Raw genomic sequence first — 23,622 nt, 5'->3', positions numbered from 1 at the left:
GATAGAAGTGTTTACATGGCACACATTGCAAAAGATAAATTGGCAGATCTGGTAAAGTGCAATCTATATCTGCCTACCCTTTTCAGATAGCAAAGAGCAGTAAAATCTGTATATGCACATTTCTGTGGAAGATACTGAGAGCCCTGGAGGATTTATATCTACTTTGAAAGATGCAGATTGTGGACACCATTATGGAATAAGATTTACTCCACTGTCCTCAAACTTCTTAATAGAATAAAGCGGTTTTCCAGCTACATAAGAAAGCTCCTTTCTTCTTCTTTTTTTTTTTAACTCAAAGTTAAATCTTCCTTGGAGCACCACATCTTCTGCATTTTGTTTCTTCCGTCTTGATGCTGCAGAAACTTATACACACAAGTAACTTTATACATGAGTAGGCCCACTAAATTCAATGAGAATTACTATATGCATAAGCTAAGCACGAGTGAGAGTGTTTGCAACATCCAGACATTTGATTTTAACATCTTCAGGACATTGCTATCTTCATTCTGTCTTGTATAGTATTAAGAAGATCATTGGGACTTAGCAAATAAATAATAATCTCAGTGCTTTCTTTTCAGAAAATAACAGCATTTTTGAGATTCTCTCTCTTCATTTACAATTCATAGATTCACAGATTGTAAGGCCAGAAGAGACCATTAGATCATCTAGTATCACCTTCTGTATGTCATAGGCCATAAGAGATGGAGAATCCACCACTTCCTTCGGTAGTTTACTACTATGGTTAATCACCCTTACAGTAAAACCTTTATGCCTTATTTCTAATTTGGATTTGTCTGGCTTCAGTGTCCATCTATGCCTTTCTTCACTAAATCCACAAATTTTAGGAGCAGCAGTGATTTTATATTTATTTCCAGATCATTATTAAAATGTTGAATAGCATCAGGTCTAGCACTGACTCCTGCAGAACCCCACTAGAAAACATCCCCATTCGATGATGATTCCACACTGACAACTATTTTTTTAGATACAGGGCCGCCCTGAGGGGCGGGTATGTGGGGCAATTTGCCCCAGGCCCCGGGCCCCGCAAGCCCTGGCCCGGCGGCGGTCTGGGTCTTTGGTGGCATTTCGGCAGCGGGGGGGCCCTTCAGTCACTCTGGGTCTTCGGCAGCACTGAAGAACCCGCCGCCGCCGAAATGCCACCGAAGACGCAGACCACCGCCGGGTGAGTACAAGCGCCGCAGCTCCCCCACTTTGCCCCAGGCCCCCTGAATCCTCTGGGCAGCCCTGTTTAGATATGTCAGTTAGCCAGTCCTTTATCCATCTAACATGCACGTTGTTGGTATTGTATAGTGCTAGTATTTCAATCTGAACATTGTGCAATACCAAGTCAAATGCCCAACAAATGTCTAAATATATTACATCGACACAGTTACCTTTATCAATCAAACATGTGTCTCATCAAAAAACGAAATCAGGTCCTATTTTCCATAAAACCATGTTGACTAGCACTAATTATAATCCCATTCTTTAATTTTTTTTATTAATTGAATTCTGAATCAGCTGTTCCATTATTTTGTTTGATACCATGCTAACTTGCCTATAATTACCTGGGTCATCCCACTTGCCCTTTTTGAAATATTGGCACAATATTAGCAGTCTTCTGGAATTTCCCTGGTATTCCAAAATTTATTAAAAATTAACATCGGCAGGCCAAGGATCTCCTCAGACAACTCTTTTGGGACTCTGCTGCAAGTGTTCTGGTTCTGCTGATTTTAAAATCTTTATCCCTAGTAGATGCTGTTTAACACCCTCCCTATTTACAAAAGCACTGGAAAGTACTTCATCTTCCTCATTTGATTTGAGTACAACATGATGCTTGTTTCCAATTATTTAACTGAAATATTTACTGAACATTTCTGTTTTTCTGCATCATTATTAACAATGTATCATCTCCATCTAGTTTTGGGCCTATTACACTGTTGGGACTTCTTTTATTTCTAATAAACTACTTCTTATTGTTCTAACTGACAGTTAGAGGTTTCTCTCTGATATCTTTAGCTTCCCACTTGGTAGCTATTCGCTACATACAACAAGGATGCCCATCAGGGATGTCTCCTATAGCTTTCTGATCCTGTATTGGTATCATGCTTTAGTACATTACGTTCCACCTCTCTAGACTGTGCGCTGGAAACATTAGTTTCCTAGTGAAGTCACAGACCTAATCTGACTTTTCAAAATTAATACCACCACCAAAAGAGCAACTGCATCGGTGGCAGCAAAGATGTATGTGCTCACAAGTCTTGAGATAGCTAGTGTTCTTCTTAAAACCATAGCGCCTGAATCATATGATAATGTGAGTATCTCAATTTTTATTTTAAAAACATTTCTAGCCCTCATGGTTGTGGAGAAAAGATTGAAAATGTAACGCCTTAAAGGCTTAAAAGGTAGAGGCAAATAAAAAATCCACCAAATTTATTACCTTTTAAAAATCTAATGATTTTTTGGGGTCTGACATAACTTTTGAACTTTTGGGGTAGGCATTTCTGAGGATGAACCAGATGACCTAACTTATGATTCTGTGGATTTTAGAACAACATTAATCTGGGCTCTTCATTTCAGTTATAGAGGCAAATTAAGAAAACATACAAAACACTACTCTCATCACAGTTAATGCCAAATAAAATCAAGTGGCCTTTGTCTCTGGCTTTCATCTGCACGTGTCTTAAAAAAACTATATATAAAAAAATCAGCTCATTAGCTGTTAATTCATATTGCATAATCTCTAACTCTCCTCCAATATTTCTACAAGAAAAAATGTATTAAATGTTGCTAAAAAGAGTGGTATCAAGCCAACTTGGTATTAATCTTAGCTCACTTCAGTATAACTCAAAGATGCACTCCTGTGAACCCTGTAAGGAACCAACTCCTTATTTAAAAACATGTTTTGAGGCAGAACTTTCAGACAGAACATAACCCAGTATCCATCTCTGTCTTCTAGATTGTACAGAATTACATTTAAATTGTTAGATGGCTGTGTACACAAAGGATTAATTCAGTAAATGACTGGATTTCTAGGCTTTTTAAACACCGACCATATTACCAATACATAACTAAGAGACATATAAACAGAAACAAAACCAAGTCTTCATACATGTTTTAGAAATTAGTCCCTCTGAAGATTGTCTAAGAAAAAAGATCAAACTGCAGTGAAACTTTCATTCAAAAAAGGTGGATGGTGATCATTTTAATCTGCATTTAATTCACAATGAATAATGTATTCAACACATTTTGCCATTTCCACTCTTGTTTTTGAACTGTCTGTGAACTGATCATGATTTTCTCCAGTTCATCCATTATTGAAAAGTACTTGCTAAAAAAATAACTGCAAATACTTCTGGTTCTATAGCCCAGGTGCAACTATTTGATATTCAGAATTCCAGCTGTTTTGATTGGAGGTGCAGGCCAAATTTTTCAACCTTCAGAATTAGCCTCCTAAATCCGTATTCAGGAAGCTAAATAAAGGCACCTGATTTTCAAAGCTGCTGAGCATCTGAGTCTCTCATTGACTCATGGGTTTTTTGGGTTCTCAGTAGCATCCATCAACAATCATACTGCTTTTATGAAGGCACAGGGTTGAGAAGTGACCAGCTTAAGGTCACCAAGCACATCAGTGGCAGAGCTGGGAATTGAACAAAAGCCTCTTGATTGACTCCCAATATCATAGTTTATCCACAGGCCCACACAGGTTCTGACTACAATAGTTTGGATACTTTTCTGCAGAATTAATTTGGAAGTCCCAGGTTTTATGTTATTTCTGATTCCAGAAACACCTCAGAATTGGCCACACCATCAGCATCTCTGCATTCCACAACAGGGTCCAGCTGTAACATGGAACTGCAGGCATGCACACAAGTGAAAAACAGTGATTTTTTAAAAAATATATATTAACCAAACTATTTAAAAAACTGGATGAGGTTGTTTGTCTTTTGGGTGAAGGTTTGGTAGGTAGAAGTGACATAGAGGGAGTATTCTTATTTTATTCTAAGCAGTTAGCCCATCTGTACTTTCAATGTTGAACTAACCATAGGAGTTCTAATCTACAATTTTTCTGTGGTATTAGGTTCTATTATGAGTGACTCAAAGGAGAGCGTTCATTAAAAGTAATATTGTTGTAAGTTTATAAAGTTTAATGGATCATTCAGTTGTTCACAGAGTATAATCAATCAGATTCCTCCTATACTAGTAAAATCTATCAGGTAAAGCTGACTCACTGCTTGTTTTTTTTCAATGTCATGAGTTCACTGCATTATTTTATTTGCCAGAAAACAAAAATCAGCTAAGGTTAGAGCCAATATTAGATTATAAACAATTCAGCTTTTCCAGCCAGACCCTTGTGATGCCAGGAGTATATTAAAGTCTTAACATCTATATGTCAGCAGAAAAGTAAGAAGAATGTGGTGGAAGAGAGATTTGCTTATGGAGAGGCACATACCAAAAACCTTTCCATTTTCTGGCTTACTGTCTTGAACACATTTTTCAGGCACTCACCTGCCAGATTCATTAACATGACATAAATAACTAGACAAATTGAACTATCAACCTACAGGGCTAATTTAACTCAATACAGAGGGCTTGCATAAAGTCTATGTGCCATGTAATGATTGGTTTAAGGAGCAGTTAAGTGGTTCCTAGGACTTTGTACATTCCTTCTGCACTGTGATGAATTTCGCACTATACAAACTTAAATATGATGAAAGAAAAAGTTAAACTATAACTCTCTATATTTGCTTTTATACTTGGAAGACAACCGCTCTGTTTCATTGCATTTCAGTCTTCAGAATGGAAAGTACTGTTTCAAGGAATGTCCTTCATTTACTCACACCATTTCTTCCATGACTCAGCCTGAAAAATCTTTCCCAATACACTCTATTAATCCAGTCCATACACTCTGTAGGGTATAACCTCACCCCTCTCATGGGTTTAGCAATAAGTCCAGCTCAAACTTCTGCTAGCCTTGGCTGTTCTAGAGTGCCTTCCTCACCACTATTCAGCCCAGACCCTTGATTCTCTAATTATGGCTTGATCTGGTGAGTACCCACAAATTCCATTAAAGTTAATGGGTGCTAAAGAGTTTCAGCAACTTAGATTAAAAAAACTTGGCTTTATTTTCAATCAGTTTGACTATGTATGTGGGAAAGTTCACTAGAATCATTCATTATTAGTAGTAGTAGTACTTTGAAAAATTGAATTAGATATTCAAGACACAGCTTTGACCCCAATCCTGCTCCTTTTGAAATCAACAGTAAAAGTCATGTCGACTTCAAGTAAGAATAAGATCCAGACCTGTACTTAGTAGAGAAGAAAAGGGACACAGAAAGTTGTTATGAAGAATATAAAAGGGCCACATTGTATGACAAACCTGTGTAAGTGAAAAGTTGCGTAAGATTTCCACACATCCTTTTCATAATCCATAAATTTGCCTTGCCCTTCAAACTAATAGCATACAAGCAGCAAGGAAACTCATCTAAGCTTCTGCATATTGGCACCACAAGGAAACACTAATAATTATTGTCTATTACAGTAACATTCACCTTCTTGTCGAATGGCATTGCATGACATACCTATGCTGAATTTTTAGTAATTTATGTCTCCAAATCTGTCACTTCTAAGGCTCTTTAAAGGTAGTGATCAAAAATGAGTTCCCGGAGCTGCAAATTCTACTTCAAGGGGTTTATCTAACACACCGGAGTGCAATCTGATTGACTTCTCAAAACACTGGAGAATATGCTGCAACGGGAGCCAGTCATGCTAACTAAAAGGCATTATGGGGGAGGGAACGCTTCTAGAATTCAACACAAAGAAATAAACAGTATTATTCTACATTAAGATACTTTCCATCTGAAAGCATTAAAGGAATTTTTATGTCAGGAATTCTTTGAACTTGTTTACCACAGGTACATATTAAAACAAGTTTTGAAAACTGATATCGTACCACTGAAAATCCTCTATATATTCTACAATCTTCCAGCAAGCTTGAACATATCCTTTTAAATGTCTCAAACTGCAAAATTATTTCCCAGATTAGACAAATTCTATAGATCATAAAAGTTAAGGGAACAAAACAACCTAATCGAGTCATCAGCACCACATTTTTCAACTTCAGTGTTTAAAGTGAGGCAACTACCACCTGATTTTTAGAGTTACTAAGAACAAGCAGCTCACCCCGATTTAAACTGGGGCATGTCTACACCTGAATTATCAATTGGATGTAACATCTGTTAACTATCAACTCTGAAAACTGAAGAACAGACAAGGAGACAATCCTTTTAACTGCCTGTGGTTAATCCTAAAGGTCACGTAGGGTTAACCACAATCAGCTAAAAGAATTGTGACTTTGCTTACCTTAGAATTTTGAACCATGCTAAATTAAATGCTGTTAAAACATGATTGTTAATTCAAACATAGACAAGGCCTTGGACTTTGAAAGAATTTTGGACCAGACAAACCTGCCAAGCAGGAATTTACAACAGCAAATATTAGTAACTATTTGGGGAAAGCTCATTTTGAATTTGTAAACATGAGAATTGACACCAGAAACCTGATTATAAGGGTTGCCCAAATCCAATCAGAGAAAAGAAGAAAAAAACACCATGTGTACTATATGTTCAGCTCAAATTAGCCAATAGGTAAAACTTTGCATATTAAAAACTGTACACCAAATTGCTCACAAACCATCTACAGACAATAAACCAAACCTAGACGGGAAGGAACATGTTACCCTTAAGAAAACAAAAACAACAACAAAACCCATACCAACCCCAATTAGGGTAAGAAATGTTATTTTAAGGGCCACACCCTGTTACAGCCAAGCAATCATGCAGGTTCAGCTCACGTAGCTGGCTCTGTGACTGGAAAGACACATCCTGGGCACGACATCTCAGATAGTTGGCAAAGTGTGTTTGGATGAAGTGTGGAGAATGGTGCTGCTCTTCTCATTAAGGATAAAAATACCCTGGCCAATTGCTGCAAGCTAACACTTGATAAAAGCAGCACTTGACAATATCAGGCCAGCTCGTTAGATACTGGAACACCATTCTCTTCCAGTGCGGGACTGACACGTGGATATTGCAGATTTTTCCACCATAATAGATTTGTACCGCTCCCAGAACATACTGGTGCACTATGGCTGTATTCTGCTCGACTGTTTTAAGGTTTGGATGTAAAAGGAGTATTAACTATTCTTCTCTTTTGCTTTGTGCTTCAGCAGTAGGATTGGAGCCATAAGAGGGTAACAACAGAGAGCAAATAGGCTAAATCAGTAGCTAGTTACTAAAGAAGGCTCAGCACTATTCCTTTAAATATAAGGGGAAACTCTGCTTCATGAACTTGATTGCTACTTAAAGGAGGATTTGGGGAAAAAAAAAATCTAGCTAGTTGCAAATCAATCCTTTAGCTCTATACAGACAGAAAGAACCTGATTCTGATCTCACTTACCATGCCCCAGTTTTACATCCATGTAACTCCACTAGCTTCAATGCTTTACACCAACATGAGATCAGAATCAGGCCCCAAACGTCTATGTTTGAGCCCAAGGCAGTTTGTGTTCTCTCTGGAGCATGACCACATTGCCCCAGTAAAGGTCATGGCCTAACTCTCCTCCTTTCAGATATTGTCATATTTATTTTCTTAAAAGGTCATAGGTAGGTTGTAAGTGAAATCATCAAAATATTTTGCCTTGAGTCACTGAGCTTGTTAAGCAGCCATGCTGCAGATAACTCTTGAGGCTCTAATTGCAGGGCAAATGTTGTACAGTACTCCTCGCTGCTTTACTTGTGGAGGGCAGAAAGACAGAGAGAGGGGAACATATAGATAGTATGTAGTTCCAGAATGATCAGAGGAGCAAGAGGGATGTAGGATCCTACTTGGACTAGCTAATGTCTCAAGTCACTACATTTTGGACCAAGGTCCACGTGATGCACACCCTTCATCCAATTTTAATGAAGTGGTGAAGAGCCCATACTCAATTCTTCTAGTCATCGCACAGGCAAATAAAGCTGTAGGGACAAGTTCTGTCTGACACCCATGTAACCTCATTCATGTCAATGGAGTCATACAGGTGTAACTGAGGGCAGAACTGATCTCAGTCTTTTGCTCTTTATGCCTCATTTAACATCAGCTGGAAATGAATACGTGGTCCTGAAAAACACAAACATGCCTCCCCCTGCTCTCTCTTTTTTATTTTGTCTCTAAAACTGTAAGGGGCAGATTGTGGCCGAGTGTTAACGTCAAGCCGTGTGACCCCTTCCCTCAACGCACACACGCTCCTCAGCACAGCCTCCCTGTATCTTCGCTGCAGATATAGGGCAATAGCAGGGATTGTGCATCTGGTGCTGGTGGGCAAGAAATGGGCACAGAGAGGCAGGGAGTTGGGTGAAACCTTGGCTCTGCCCCCATCAATTAACCGGCCAGCACTGCTGAGCCAGTATGGGGAAAGCAGAAACAGATTACTTTCCCCTAGAGCCAGGGGGCCTGTGAGCTACATTCATCATGTAGCTCACAGCATGCACCTCTCCTTACACAGGAGCGAGTCTAAAGGCTCAATCCAGCCATTAAGCCGAGAGTGCAAAGAAGTGGAAGGAAACATTTTAAATGTCAGTGAATTTAGTGCTTGTGACTCTTTCCTGTGCACTCAGCCTGTTTATATTTGCAGCAGATAATGCAGAAACAGTGGCAGCACAAGCTTTCCCTCATTGCCCTGCCAATCTAAGAACTTTGAGGGATTGTGTTTTTTCAGTAAAACCGGAGCAAGAGAGACATACCCAATAGCATAGTGATCAGGGATCTCAAGCAAACCAAGAGTGGGTTTGGGCCCTCGTGAAAATTTTTTTTCAGGCCCCCCAGCAAGGGCAGACCGGCTAAACAGGGCCGACAAGAGGGGGGGAAAGCCGGGGAAGCCGGGCCCAGAATTTTTTCGGGCCCCCCAGCAAGGGCGGACCGGCTAAACAGGGCCGACAAGGGGGAAAGCCGGGCCCCAGGCCCCCTTCCAGACCACTGGGCCCCAGTAATTTGTACCAGCTTCCCCTCCCTCTTGTCGGCCCTGATCTCAAGTCACCACCTGTTACATGGGAGATCCAGGTTCAAATCCTGGCTTTCTGTCTGGGTTGAAGCAACAACCTGACCTTTGCTCTCCCACATCCTAGGTGAATGCTCTAACCACTTGACTGTTGGAAGGTGGGAACTCACTCACAGTCATGTTTTGAGCAGAAATTCCATTCTAGACATGAACAACATTCTCCGAGTGTTTCACTGAAACTAATACATTCCCGCAAAATGTTTTGGTTTCGCCTTAAACATGTAACAGTTACAGCTCTGAAGGACTTTCTATCAGCCAAGACCTCAATAAAATAAAAAAAACATGTTATTTGATAGTGAATCAGAAATTTGTTTGTATTTACAGCAATACAAGCATACTGTAAATTAAAGCAAAATACATGTTTCTGTTCTGATATGGTCACTCACACAGCATCTTCTACCTTACATACATTTTTGTGCCATTTTAAGTCAGTTAAAATATTACCTAGAGAGTCATGTGCCTGACGTGATAATCTTCTGCAAAACTGAAGTTAATGAAGCACAATCACATGCTTACCTGTATTAGTCCATTTCAAATACCAAACTTCCCACTAACGTCTATGTAGATGTATTGATTCTCTGAAAATATAATTCCTGTTATAAAAGGTGTAATTGTTTTTGACTTATGTGCAGTTTCCTTTCTTTGATCAGAAACACCTGTTTTTTTTATTTTATTGAGGTCTTGGCTGATAGAAAGTCCTTCAGAGCTGTAACTGTTACATGTTTAAGGCTAATAGATTTTCAAGACTGCATCCGTTAAACGACATTTAGAAATTTTGGATTTAATACTGAAAAACAACCACCCAGACACTTTGGGATTTAACCAGCTTCCTGAGTAATTGGAAAGATTCACTGTACCCAAGTTCATTATGACCTTAGAAACCTCACGATCTAATGATTGCTTAAACTCCGTGTTGACACTGAGATGTGAAAGCTAATGTTTCTGGTTAAAGTTTCTCAGAAGAGAATGCTTCAACTCTTCTAATGCCAAATTCCCTATTGAAGTCTAAAAGTTTAACCTTCTCCAAGTAATTATACAATAAAATATCCACCACCAAGAGGAAGAGACAGTACAAAGACATGGAGTACCTAAGCATTTACATCTTAAAATAGAAATCTCCAAAACAGATTTTGCGGTCATCTTTGTGGCTATGTTTCAAGAAACAGAGGTTTGAAGGGTCTGACCTGTTTGAAGTACTGAAATATTTTTTTTTCTAGAAACCTTGGGAAAACTGCAGAGATACGCTACTACTATTTTAAGAAGCCACAAAAATTTTCCTCTTTACACATGATCAACCTCAAATCCCAAAAGCGTGTGTACTCATAGGATCAATTAAACAAATATATTTTCTGATAGGAAGGAGGTAAGATAGCTCAGCAAACAAACTTATATTACATGTAGTTGGCTGGAATTTTTTGTTCCTGAAAACTCTTTATATAATAGATGTTACAGCACAGTGCTCAACTTGTTTAATTGGAATGGGAGACAGAGAGGTGATGTCCTTGTAGCGGAGTCTGGGAGCATCCTTCTTCAGACAGCTTTTTTAAAGTTGTGAAATATTTGGTTCAATCTGATCTACGTCAATGGCATAACTGTGCTCTTCCGAAGTATTTTATGCCCTCCAGCAGTAAGTCAGCTCTGGAATTAGTGTTATCCAAAGGAAGGGTAGATTCCATACAAGACTTCGGAAATTATCGTAATCATCTGTTCAATTTGATGACAAAATGGGGTTCCTGAATGCCTCTTCCAGCATATCACTGACGAAGACGATTTTACTGAAGGACTGGATGGCTTAGGGAATTGGTAACAGGACAGGGAGCTTTTCTAATCTAGGTGACTAGGTATTTGAAAACAGCTCTAGTGAGTTGTCTCAGAAAGTTATTTTATGGCTGTTCAGTGGCCTATGTGAAATGTGCTGGTAACATCAGTTCATATCCTATTGGATGATTCTTACACCACCACAATTGCTACCGTTATTGAGAGATCCAGCAGTAAAGGAAAGTGATAGGCAGGCCATGAAGACTGAACTACTTTCCAACTGCTAGAAACATTCTAGCAGTTAATGATCATTACTGTTCAAATTAATGCACATTGGCAGAACAGTGGCAGAACAGTGTGGGAACAGTTTTCAGTGAAGTTGTACCCGATCTCTTGTGAACCAGAGGATTTAAAATCCGCAGGGCTGTGAATCTGGCATCTTTCATGAGCACTAGAAGTTCAGTTTCAACTATCTACCTGAAAGACTTTTTATTGTCATGAAGAAGACAATTTCAAAGGGAAATAATGAGAAGTAATAACATGAAATTGAGCTATGACGTATTTAGACAGCATAGCAGGAGACATTTCAAATAATGTATTTTATTAGAATGAATAACCATCTTTTAAAGGAGAAAACTGTTCTTGTAAATAATATACCTTATTGCATAAGTCATTTTGAATTAGCCTGGACAAAGCATTCCTCTAGAAGGAAAGATCCTGCATTGGTTGAAGAACGGAGTAGGAAGCCTGATAGATCTTTCTCCATCTATAATTTCTAAAATACAAAGAAGTTAGGAGCTACTTAAGACATATTTTTATCTGAGGTCAAACTAAAATAACTTTAATTTCTGAAAACCAAAATGAATGTGAAAGTCACACATTATCTGCAACACATATGTTTTCAATAGGGGTGGTTGAAAAATTCCAATTATTTTTTGCAGGATTTTCACCCTACAATAATGTTTAGTTTTTTTTCAGTGAAAAACCATAACATTAAACCAAAATGAAAATTTTCTGTCAAATGTTTTATTTTGCTTATAAAGCATTTTTTTGTTGAAAAAATTAAAATGTGGGCTCTTTGGATATTTTTTGTCTAAACTGATGGAATGACTCCAATATTTACCCCAAGCTCTCCTGAAATATTTGAAAATTGGACTGGCTAGGTCCTATTGTTCACTGGTCTCTCATGTGGGAGCAGCCTGAGAAAAGTTCAAACTCTGCTAAAAGATGATAATCTTTTGAAGGCCAAATGATCAATGGCTTGACTTAAAGATTTACAACACAACCATGCATAAGGTTGTCTATCAGAGGCTACATTTATTGAAGTAAGATACTTTCTGTTAAAAGTTCATCTTAAAATAGAAAAGGCAACAATATAATTAATAAATGATAATGTGCATTTATAAAATGCACTCAATACAAAAATCTCAAGGCTTTGGAGTTTTATTTTTTGAACTTGAGAGGGACACACAAGTATTTATATGGCATATTTGACATATAACATATTTATATGACATACCTGAGAGTATTTTGATACTAGAACTGTTGGGCTCTACCTTCAATCTGTGAATCAAAGTTCACTATTTTAAAAAGCGAAGAGGGAAGTGATGAGATCTTCAAGGTTCTTTTTACATGTCTTAGGCTTACTAGCAGAGCTGATAGAAAAATGGTGTATTTCATGAAAAATTTGAAAAACATCACATTTTAAAACATTGTTTATAAAACAATTAGAAATTTGCTGACTATATATGTTTTTATAACTTTGATAAATGTTTGTTTTTTCAATTGTTTGGGTTTTGTTTTCCTCCCTCTTTTCTTTCCCTTCCCTTTCCCCACATACCTTTTCCAATGACAAATGGCAAAAAGAAAAAAGGAGTTCTGGGGAAAAAGAAAAAAAAAAAAAGAGGAAGCTGGGAGAAAAAACAATAACCAAAACAACACATGAAAAACGTTGGGGGGGCGGGAAAAAAAACAATGTTCGCCTTTTCAGGCCATTTTGTTGACTTTTTAATAAAAAACTATACTTACTATGAAACAGCCCAGAAGAGAAAGGAGGATTGGTGGTATCACTGTGACTGTAAAGAGAGAAATGGGAGCAGGGAGCTTGGTTTGGTAGACTCGAGGTACTTCCAGACGGTGCACAGGGCATCTGGTAATGACACCCCCTCCGACCTCCCCATTGCTTAAAGTGCAGGGAGGTGAATATAATTATGAGGTGAATGGCATAGTATATGTGCTTTGTGTTTCATCTCATAAAATCCTCATGGCTTTTTGGAGGGATTTAGTGGAGGTTTTCAGTAGCTGTTTTTCTCAGAAAGAAAGAAAGAATCAGCAGGGTTTTTTGGGTTCAGTAAAAATAATTGCTCTAGAATGTTATCAGCACTGACCATAGCATCAGGCTGAAAAGAAAATGGCAATTAATTTGTCAGTCACAGTAACTTTTATGCTTGTGAAATGTTAATTCTAGACAAATCCACTAATAGTCTTATTTAGGGGGACAGATTGCCAGCACCAAACAATCCTGAATTGCCAATGACAATCTGCCAGCAAATGGTGATTCATTAACACAGCAAGTGAGTAAATTATAACTTTCCTTAAAAAATAGTCAGAGGCACAAATGTTACTTGGCAGTATCTCTCTTTCATTAATGTGGACAGTAATTAGCATGGCTGAATAAAAAGAGTTCACACTAAACGTGTCAAGGTCTCAGAATTGTTTGAATTCCTCTTTGGTTAAATAATCCAAATATTTAAATTAGCCTTCTTGCTTAATTCAGTTTCTCAGACAGAATCCCACTGAACATTCCAACTGACAGGCACATGAAATTAGTACTTGCAGATTGTTTCTGTATCAAGAAATAACACCCCCTCTGAATCTGCTAATTAAATGAAGATGTGACCTTCTATATAACAAACTATTCTAAAAAAAATATTCCTCTCTGAACAGACCAAGTCCTTACTCTGTCCTTCCACAGAACTCACAGATCCCAAGTTAGTACCCAACTCACCACCTTCCTGGGCTTGGTGTTATTGGTAACTCAATAATAATAATACTGAGGAAATCTCAGTTTGAAGCTCCTTTCTGACGCTGGCTGTTCCTAGAGTTTCCCTGCAGGACCTCCTCTGCCTTAGGTCCCTACTTGCCTCTCCCCAAAGAGACACTCCCAACTCTTTTATTGGAATGAATGGACCCACCAGACAGCATGATTCAGCAGTAATTACCCTGAATGTTAATGCATGGTGTTGGCATGTAAGGCTAGTGTGGGTCAGCAGAAAAATCCTGCGTGGGACTCTATTCAGGGTCTTGGGGTATGCCATCCTGTTAGCTTCTCATTGAGTAAACATCTAGAGATGGACAAAAGATATAATATAAACCTCTCCAAACTACTGCCCATCTCTTGGGCTGAGAAGCTGAAATGAACCTTTTAGCAGATTAAAAATGTTTATTAACCTCTAATATGAGAGAGAGAGAGAGAGAGAGAGAGAGATTTTGAACTCAGTCAAAACCACAAAGTGCCTGAAACCTCATAGAAATAGTTTGTTCTTGAGAGATCTGAAGATCCAATTTTGATGCCTTTCTCTGTGGCCTCTCCTTGCTAGAAAGAGAGAAGAGAGCTTGTTCTAGGAGATAGACTGATGAAAATGTTAGGTCTGCTTTAGAGATGCTCAGAAACAAATGAGAAATGCCCTGTATTCATTGCATGTGGGCTATAACATTTGGTGCCCTATCCTTGCCACACTCTTTGCACTCAAATCAGCTTTCCCTATGTCACTGCTGACTGCAGTCAGTGTTTTGGTGGCATTTCTTAGCAAGTTGCCATAGCTGAGTGCTCTGGGAGAAGTATATTTTTCTTCCCAACATCCTCTCACAGAACAAAACAAATTATTGTTTTCCCTTATGGATGTACTGTAGTGGGACTGGTTAAATGGTTAAATTAAAAATGGTATTTATTAAAACTGGAGAGGAAAAAAAATCTTTAAAGAAAGCTACACACTAAAACTCCAGGATTTCTGTACCAGCTAGTTTTCATCTGTACCAGCTATTCTACATAGGTACCAATCATCTATCCACAGGAAAACAAGCAATCCTTTTAGGCAGGCAGCATGCCAGGGAAATTGGCCTCTAGTCTCAGGAGTGTAAGGGAAGGAGACACATTTTTTGCAAGAGTTTTGTTAAAAATTTGCCTCCGCCCCTCCCCATTTTTTTTTTTTTTTACTAGCTCTGGTTTCATCCTCCCATTCTGTTTCCCTCCCCTTCCTAGTTTCCAAGGATCCCCAGTATTTAACCTGCAACAAACACCAAAAACAAGCATGTTAGGTCCTCAGAACAGTGATATTCTTGCATTATTTATTTTTTTATTTTGTGTGTGTGTGTGTGTGTGTTTTGAGTATTTAACAAAATATTGCTGGGCGTCTCTGAGACACTCTGGCAAAGCTAGCATGGAAAGTCCTGTTTAGGAGTAGAAAAGTGACACAAGTTGTGCTGCTGTGTTGTGAAGCTGAAGAGGTGCTTTCATGCCATGGATACCTGCCATGGGTCCACAATATTTCACATTTCTATATGGCAAAACCAGAATAGCCATTTCTCCGTTCCCTTTTAAAAACAGGTTTATAAACCCTGAATTACAGATTTCAGCTCCAGTTTCTAACAAGGCTGTTCTCAAAGGACCCTGTTTCTGATGAACTGTTAAATATAAACTACAGTATTTACAATTATCTTTGGCTCTTGCTGGAGTTTTTAAGCACTTTTTACAACCTGCCTCTGTTAGCAAGAATCTAATATGAATGAATTGACAATTTCTGCAAGAGGAGGCAATTTCCAAAAAAACCAGAACTCACTCCATTTAAGATGATGTACCTTTGAGATAATCCCATAAATTTTTGGCCTTTTCAGCAACTACTGGAAGCGATATTAATATTCTTTATAAGAGGATTATTCTTCTCTTTAAAGGGAGTAGCATGGAAGTGTCCTAAGCAGATGGCAAATTGAGAGCACCCATGGGAACAGATGAAAGATCTGTGTCTGGCTTTTCCATCCTTCAGGATATACTTGACATGAACTAACAATTTTGGCTAGTGTTTGGAAGCAGTACTTCACATCATTTTTTTTTAAATGTCATAACCACTATGGCATTTGTGTTAATTAAAAATGATATCACTGTACAAAAAATACAGGTTCCCTTTGTGGTGTTTTAACATTGTCTTGTTTCTTCAACATTTTTGTGTGTCAGAGAAGAATGCAGAAACCCATAACTGCAATGTTTAGACAAAATATTGCCCTTGCTATAAAAAAAGCACATTGGGTGAGAAAAAGCTGGCTCCTGGTAGGAAAGAGTGATGATGATCTAGCCTTGCTCAGGATTCCTTAGCTACATGAATGATGAGAAAGGCTGGGAAAAAAGTCCTATATAATGCACCTACTGCTACCATAGACATCATTGTACGGGACTGAGGATTGACTTCCAATATTTCCAAGAATATGCTGGTGTTTGGGGCAGAGTGGGAGAATAGAGAGAGAGAGAGAGAGCTTTCATTTGCCTTCCAACACCGGGCAGCATTTTATTTTTACTATTATTATCTATATCACAATTGCACCTAGGACCCCAGTCAAGGATAAGGGCCCTGTTATGCTGGGCACTATACAGGCAAGTAACAAAGAAGGCAGTCCCTGCCTCAGAGAGCTTACCACTTAGGCATTAGATGAGGTAAAACAGGTAGACAAAACAGACAGATTATCAGGATGGGGCAGGGTAGGAAGACAAAGTAACAAAACAAACAGTGTTTATCAGAAAAACAGAATGCCTCATGGACTTCATGCCTTAAATATATGATTTAAAACTGCAAACTTTCTGAGAGGAGCTGGATCCAGTTTTCACCGAAACAAGATTGCAAATTCTCCATAGTGAGATTTGCAGTCTATCAACATGGCACCACTTTTTTTTTTTTTTTAAACATCTCTTTAAGTCTTTATAACAAAATGATCCTTGATAGGTCCCAGTAACGCTTGTAATCATACCTATGGTTCTGTATAAAATGTTCAGCCCCAAAAGGCCCCCTTTTTTCCTGAGGTTGGGGAAGAGTCATCTTATATGTCAGTAATCAGTCAGTCCTGCCTGGAATCCACAAACCCCGGACAAGAGAATATCTTTCTTTGTTCTGTTCCAGAATTTTTGCTTCTGATGTAGGCTGGGATCCAGAAGTAGAAGGTGCCCAGGAAAGCTAAATTAATCCAACTTTTGAGTCAGACTCGGGTCCCTTCTTATTAGCCGGTATGTTACCCTTTGACCTGGTGGTGTGACTCCCAGCTTGATGAGACATACTCACACTACACTACCTCTCATTGAGCTAGTGTGCTAATAATAGAGTGCCGCTGTGGCAGCATGACCAGCAGGCTGGGCTATCCAGCCTGATTATGTACCTAGGGTCTCCGACAGGTAAATAATGGGGATGGCTAGCCCCTCCTGCCATTTGTGATGTGGCAGCTACATTCTATGCATTTAAGTCTCCTTGAGCTAGGAATCACACCCTGGGGTTAACCCTGAGGTTAAAGCATAGAAACACCCTTAGAGTAACTGGTTCACCTTTCACTGATAATAGCATCTTATTCCTTCAGCATTGAATTGTGCTTGGCTACAGAAATTTGACACTCTGTTTACGATAGGAATAAACAAGTAATTGACTATCAGAGTTCCTTCCTTAGTTCTTTCCCATACATGAGTATGGAAAACAGAAAAACTGGCACTGAAATACATGGGTGGCTTGGTTACCTTCAAAATGTCCAGCCTATGCTCAAATCCCATGAAGTGAGAAAAGATACCATGTTTTAATATCGTTCTCATAAGTACTAGAACGCAGTGTTCCCAGATATGATGCCACTGCTTCAGTCAATTTGCAGCTTCTGATTCTCTTATATAACAATAAATCAGGATAATGGGAAGAAAGAATAAGGTACCAGCTGAGAACGGGTAGAAAAATGGGTGGCAAATTTTATGTATTCCCATTAATCTATTCAGTCTGAAATATGTCCTGGGAAAAACAACTAAAGTGCAAGATGTAGAGCTGGGTGACAGAGTGATTTTTCAGTTTGGTGACTGAACCAAGAATATTGAAAAGAAATTTTGTTTTGCATAGGACAATTATTGTTTTAATTTCTTGCGGAAACAAAATGTTTTATTTCCATTGAGGGGGAGGGTGTTTTAGACATTTTAAATAGTTTGTTTTGGAAATGCTGAAACAAACCATTTCAGCATTTCCAATTTTTTTTATTTATTTATTTACCAAAACCATTCACCAAATGCACATTTTTAACCAAAAATCTATTTGCATGAAAAATTTGCCCAGCTCTAGTAGGGTTTTCATTCAACATTCTTCAAAATATTTCCATTTCATTTAAAATGATATTGAATTCTGTAACCTTTGAGAAATTATAGAAAGGTTATTAGACCAATTTCTGAGCCCTGTTACACCAGGGTAACTGTGGAATAACTCCAATGACTTCTTGCTAGCTACAGTGCTGTAATACAGTTCAGTATTTGACCTATTGACTTTACACACTGCTGATTATAGGAGCAGTAATTGTTTCCCTTTGTGCAAAATGTTACCGCTGGTAAATTTACAAGTTTAAATGTCATTTGATAAACAGCTTTTAAAGATCATAAAAGGAAGAGGAAAATGTGAATTGTGCTAATGAATAGGAAATATGTTACTTTAAAGCTGCCAAGAAGTAGAAAAGCTGAAGGGCATGCAAGTGTAGTGAGACTTAGTATAATGAACTCTTGAGAGCTTTCCGTAGAGCTAGTATAGAAATGTAGGTTATCCTTTCTGCCCACTGTTTAATCTGTATGGTAAGTATTTAAGTCTGGTTAGTGTGTTTACTTGATTGAAAACAGCCACTGAATATCAAAAAGGCTACAGTGAAGATGTTTTCTTTCTGTGGCACATAATAGTCTAGTTGCCTGTGGGCTGTAAGACTTGGGTCTAATTTTGGTTGTGTGGGTGGTGGTGTTGGCTTCTGATACACAGGAGGTCAGACTAGATGGTCTAGTGGTCCCTCTGGCCTTAAACTCTATTTGTCAGTATTCACTCAGAAGGATCTCATTGTGAAATTAAGTAAAAGCAACCAACATAAATGGAAGAATTGTATCATCGGAGAAGCTGAGCTGTACGGAGAATATCATATCTCTAACCTCTGTTGCCAGTTGCTGAAGGGAAGGCGATGCTACAGGATGCAAACTTGAATTGCCTCTTACTGGGTTATGGAGGCTAACATAAGCCACAACGTTTCTCTGGAGAACTTTCTTGAGATCCTACAACACAAGCACAGCAATGGTTATTAATATGCATGATTATAATTAAGGCTTGTTTTCTTACTTTAGTTCCTTTAAGGGAAAAAAATATACCCTATGTTTTTCCTCCACTACGATTCCCTAAGTATTACTTAACTTCATTTTCCTATAATATCATTTTAAAAACTTCAAAGGATATTTGAGTTTTATTTCGCTGTAGCAAAAGTTATAATTCCATTTCACACATCATCTGAACAAAATGCAAACAGGCCCTGGAGGAATTAAGAATGACTATAGCTGCAAAGCCGAGAGTGAAAACATTACACACTGTGAAACAACAAGAAGGGCTTTTAAACTTGCGCCTGACAGAAGCCAAACTTCAAAAGTAATCATTATCAAACAGTTAAATGCACTTGAATTTTCAGACCAGGAGCCCAAATTCAGATTTGAATTGCATAATTTATCCAGTGTTGTCATTTGATTACATTTTAAACAAGGGAAGTAGTATGTATGAACCACTTCAATTATTTTTTTTAAAAGATCCTCTTTGCTTTCTCAATAATGAGCTGCTCTTTGCGTGAAGTGGCTCTTTATATTGAGCAGAAGGGGGGTAGCACCATTACATCTGATGTAAAGCTGACTTGAAGTGGAACTAAACAAATTTTGCTCCCACTCAGTCACATGGATTCTTTCGACTTGATTTTTTTCTCCCCTCTTGTTTTTGAAGAATAATCAGTTTGGAAGGATGAGGTTTTGATAAGTGCTGACTGCTTCCAACAAATGATAAGCAATTAACCCTTTATTTATCTATTATTCTAATTCAGCAGCCAGGAACTTCACTGCAGGCTTCTTCTTTTCAGTTGAGCAACGGAAATCCATTGGAATCTTATTTAAGCTGGATAGCATGTCTGATAAGTTATTTTCATTGAGTTGCTGCTGATTTACTATTCTGTTGAAGCTAACAGCCCAGGAATTGTGCATGTCAAATTGAATCTAACTTTTAAACACACCTGGGTGATAACTGAACAACTATTAGTCATGGGGACTCCAAAACATATACGTGATTAATGGCTTGTATGTATGGAAACTTCCTTCTCTCATTGTTCGCCTACACCAGAAGGAGGATAGGAGACACTGGATGTGGTTTACTTAGTCTGCAACTTTATTTCTAAATATCAGGGAATACCCAGCAGATAAAAGTATATAGTGCAGTTAATACAGCTGGGGTGGCCTTCTGTCAGCCCTGCATCAAGCACCGCTGAGATGCCAACATCTACTGCTAAGATTCATATGATTTAACCCAATTACTACATAGGTGCCGACTCTGTGGGTACTCCGGGGCTGGAGCACCCATGGAGAAAAATTAGCGGGTGCTCGGCACCCAAGCCCCCCCCTACCTCCTGCCACCTCCCCTCCCCTCCCCTCTCCCTCCCTCCCTCCCAGCACTTCCCATCCCCCTTGCCACCTAACAGCTGTTTGGCACTGCTTAGGACTTTCCTGGAAGGAGGGGGAAGAGCAGGGATGCAGCGCGCTCATGGGAGATGGCAGAGAAGGGGCAGGGACTTGGGGGAAGGGGGTGGAATGGGGGCGGGAAGGGGACGGGGACTTGGGGGAAGAGGTGGAATGGGGGCAGGGTGAGGGCAGTGCAGGGGCGAGAAGCGGTGGGACAGGGGCCGGGCCGGGGCGAGTCGAGCACCCACGAGGCAGAGGGGAAGTTGGTGCCTATGGCTACATATGTTCCTGGGAAAAATCTGATAGTAGCAGGCATTCTGTCATGGAGCCCAGCATTGCACTCAACTACCTGTGAGCTCAAAGACAACATAAAAGCATATGTTGATACTTACAGACCAGTGTCAGAAAAGAGAATATACCAGCTACAAAAAGCAACCTTGACAGACATGCAACTTCAGGAAGTTCTAAATTACATTAGGGGTGGCTAGCCCAGTATGTGAAGTGACCGGAGACTGCTTTGCGTTGCCTGGACAATTAAGAAAGTCAAATGGTCTCATGATTAAAGCCAATTGCATCAAAATTCCAAATGAAATGAGAGGAGAAATCCTAAATCTCATCCCCATGAAGGACATCAAGGATTCACTAAATGCCATAAATGGGCCAACCAGTCAGTGTGGTGGCCAAGCATCAGTAATGATGTAAAAAATAAAGTATCTGCATCTGAACACTGCAGAACTGACAGACCAACACACCAAACAAAAACTTTAATAACACCACCTCAACCAGACAGACCTTGGAAAAGAGTAACGGAAGATTTATGTGAATTTAGAGAACATCATTACCTGGTCATTGTGGACTTTTCCCGCCAAGTATATAGGAATAACATATTTGAAAGATGTAACACGTTGCAGTGTGATCAAGAAACTGAAGTGCACTTTTGCTCATGTCAGTGACGGTCAAAGGACCAAAATTCACTGCTGCTGAATTTAACTCATTCTGAATGAAATATGATTTTGATCATATTACTAGCAGCCCATATTACCCAAAAGCAAATGGAGAGGCTGATAGAGCTGTAAAGCCACAAAAAGAAATCTTACAACAGGAAGATCCATTCCTTGCCCTTCTGAGTTACAGATCAACACCAAAGCTGTTACTGGATGTAGTCCAACACAACTCCTGATGGGATAACAACTCAGAAATACTGTTCCAACTTTGGAAAAGAATCTATCTCCAAAGTGGCCCAGACATGAAGAGAGTAGCCAAATCGGGTAAAAAAGGTAAACATTTTTACAACAGATGTCAATCAGTTAGAGAACTGCCAGTTAAGAACCTTGTGACTGTGTTCATGTCAAACTGGATGGAGAAAAGGAATGGACAACCTCAGCTGTCATAAAGAAAAGGAATTCAGCACTTAGCTCATATGTGGCTGAGACTGACAGTTCAACAGAAACCGTTGACATCTACAGTTTGTTCCTCAGAGAGAACAATCAACAGAACAAACTCTACAAGTGGCAGATGCAGAACAAGAAGATGACCTATGACGCTCACAAATATTAAACATTGATGAGTGGGGAAAAGCCCTCTAAGCTATCACCACTCTCTTGGTCTCATAGTGCTTCTTGTGTTGTTTTTCCATTTAGACAATGTCATCTTTTAGATACAATTCCAAGCACCACTTATGGCTTAACAAGCAATACTTAATAAATAGGCTTGGATAAATTAGATTTTTATCAATAAATGTTGATTTCACCATATGCACACAAACCAACAAAAAATATCTCCATTGATAATCAAAATTTACAGATAGGCAAAGTATGAAAAATGCTGCTTGAGAATTTAGAATTTAGAAACTTGAGAATTTAGTTTATTTATTTTGTATATTTTGATATATGATATTGACAATTTGTGTTTTAATGGCAACAAAGCTTTAATTTTTGACTCTCAACATTCGCGCTGTTAAATAGTTATTGTCTGAGCCCCTACCCATTGTCTGACCCCTCATAATTTCCTGCAACTGTGAACGTTCAAATCAATACAAAAAATAAATACAATGCTTAAGGCCCATAATTGAACATTTAAATAGATAAAAATTGAAATAATGCTTAAAAATAAACACTGATATTATCCATCAAAGTTATATATAAAAATCAAGCTTAATAATAATAAAGGATGAACTATACATCAGACCTGATCAGGTTTCTACCAGTTCCATCAACTGGTTGGGTGAGCTAACACGGCTGCTCTGTTCAGAACATAAGAACAGCCATACTGGGTCAAACCAAAGGTCCAACTAGCCCACTATCCTGTCTTCCAACAGAGGCCAATGGCAGCTGCCCCAGAGGGAATGAACAGAATAGGTAATTATCAAGTGATCCATCCCCTGTTGCCCATTCCCAGCTTCTGGAAAACAGAGGCTAGGGACATCATCCCTGCCCATCCTGGCTAAGAGCCACTGATGGACCTATCCTCCATGAATTTATCTAGTTCTTTTTTGAACCCTACTATAGTCTTGGCCTTCTGCCTATTAAATTTCCTTTTGTTCACAGCCACATTTCTGGAGCCCAAGGTTATGAGTTCCATGGGTGGTGCCAGCCTCTTCCCAGTGGGGGTGTTTAGGTGAGCTAGACAGAAAATTGGGGGGGGGAGGGCTGCACCCCACCTTGCCATGAAGCCCTGCCTCCCTGTGAGGCCCCGCCCCATTGCCATGCCCACTGTTCATAGGCCAATCATAGGCCTGGTGGCTCACAGCTGGTAAGAGCAACCTGGGCAGAGGGACCCAGCTCTAAGGCTGGCAGAGCCCTTGGGAAGCAGTGACCATGGGGGGAGGGGCCCAGAAGCCCAGGCCAGAGCAGGTCAGTCTGGGCCACTGTGGGGAGCCTCAGACCCTCCACTGCCCTGGGCAGCGCACTCCGGCAGGCTGGGACAAGAGCTGGGGCCTACTCTTGGGCTGCTCAGCCCCTCACCGGGGCTTACTTTTCCACTGCTGCTGGAGCTGGGTGCCTAGCCAGCAGCTACCACTCCATCCACTCTGCCG

At 39.3% G+C, this 23,622-nt stretch overlaps 1 protein-coding gene across 1 annotated transcript in view; it reads right to left on the bottom strand.

Moving 5' to 3' along the window:
• Window positions 1–23,622, bottom strand: part of LOC117882374 (inactive N-acetylated-alpha-linked acidic dipeptidase-like protein 2) — a gene marked incomplete in the record, with an annotated part of 726,064 nt that overhangs the window by 23,278 nt on the left and 679,164 nt on the right. Inside the window, 1 exon segment of the mRNA XM_034780534.1 lies at window positions 19,038–19,157. Within this exon segment, the coding sequence (XP_034636425.1) occupies window positions 19,038–19,157 (120 nt within the window).

The sequence above is a fragment of the Trachemys scripta genome, chromosome 9 (assembly GCF_013100865.1).
Source record: "Trachemys scripta elegans isolate TJP31775 chromosome 9, CAS_Tse_1.0, whole genome shotgun sequence".
Classification (NCBI taxonomy): domain Eukaryota; kingdom Metazoa; phylum Chordata; order Testudines; family Emydidae; genus Trachemys; species Trachemys scripta.
This window is presented reverse-complemented; position numbering and strand designations above follow the sequence as displayed.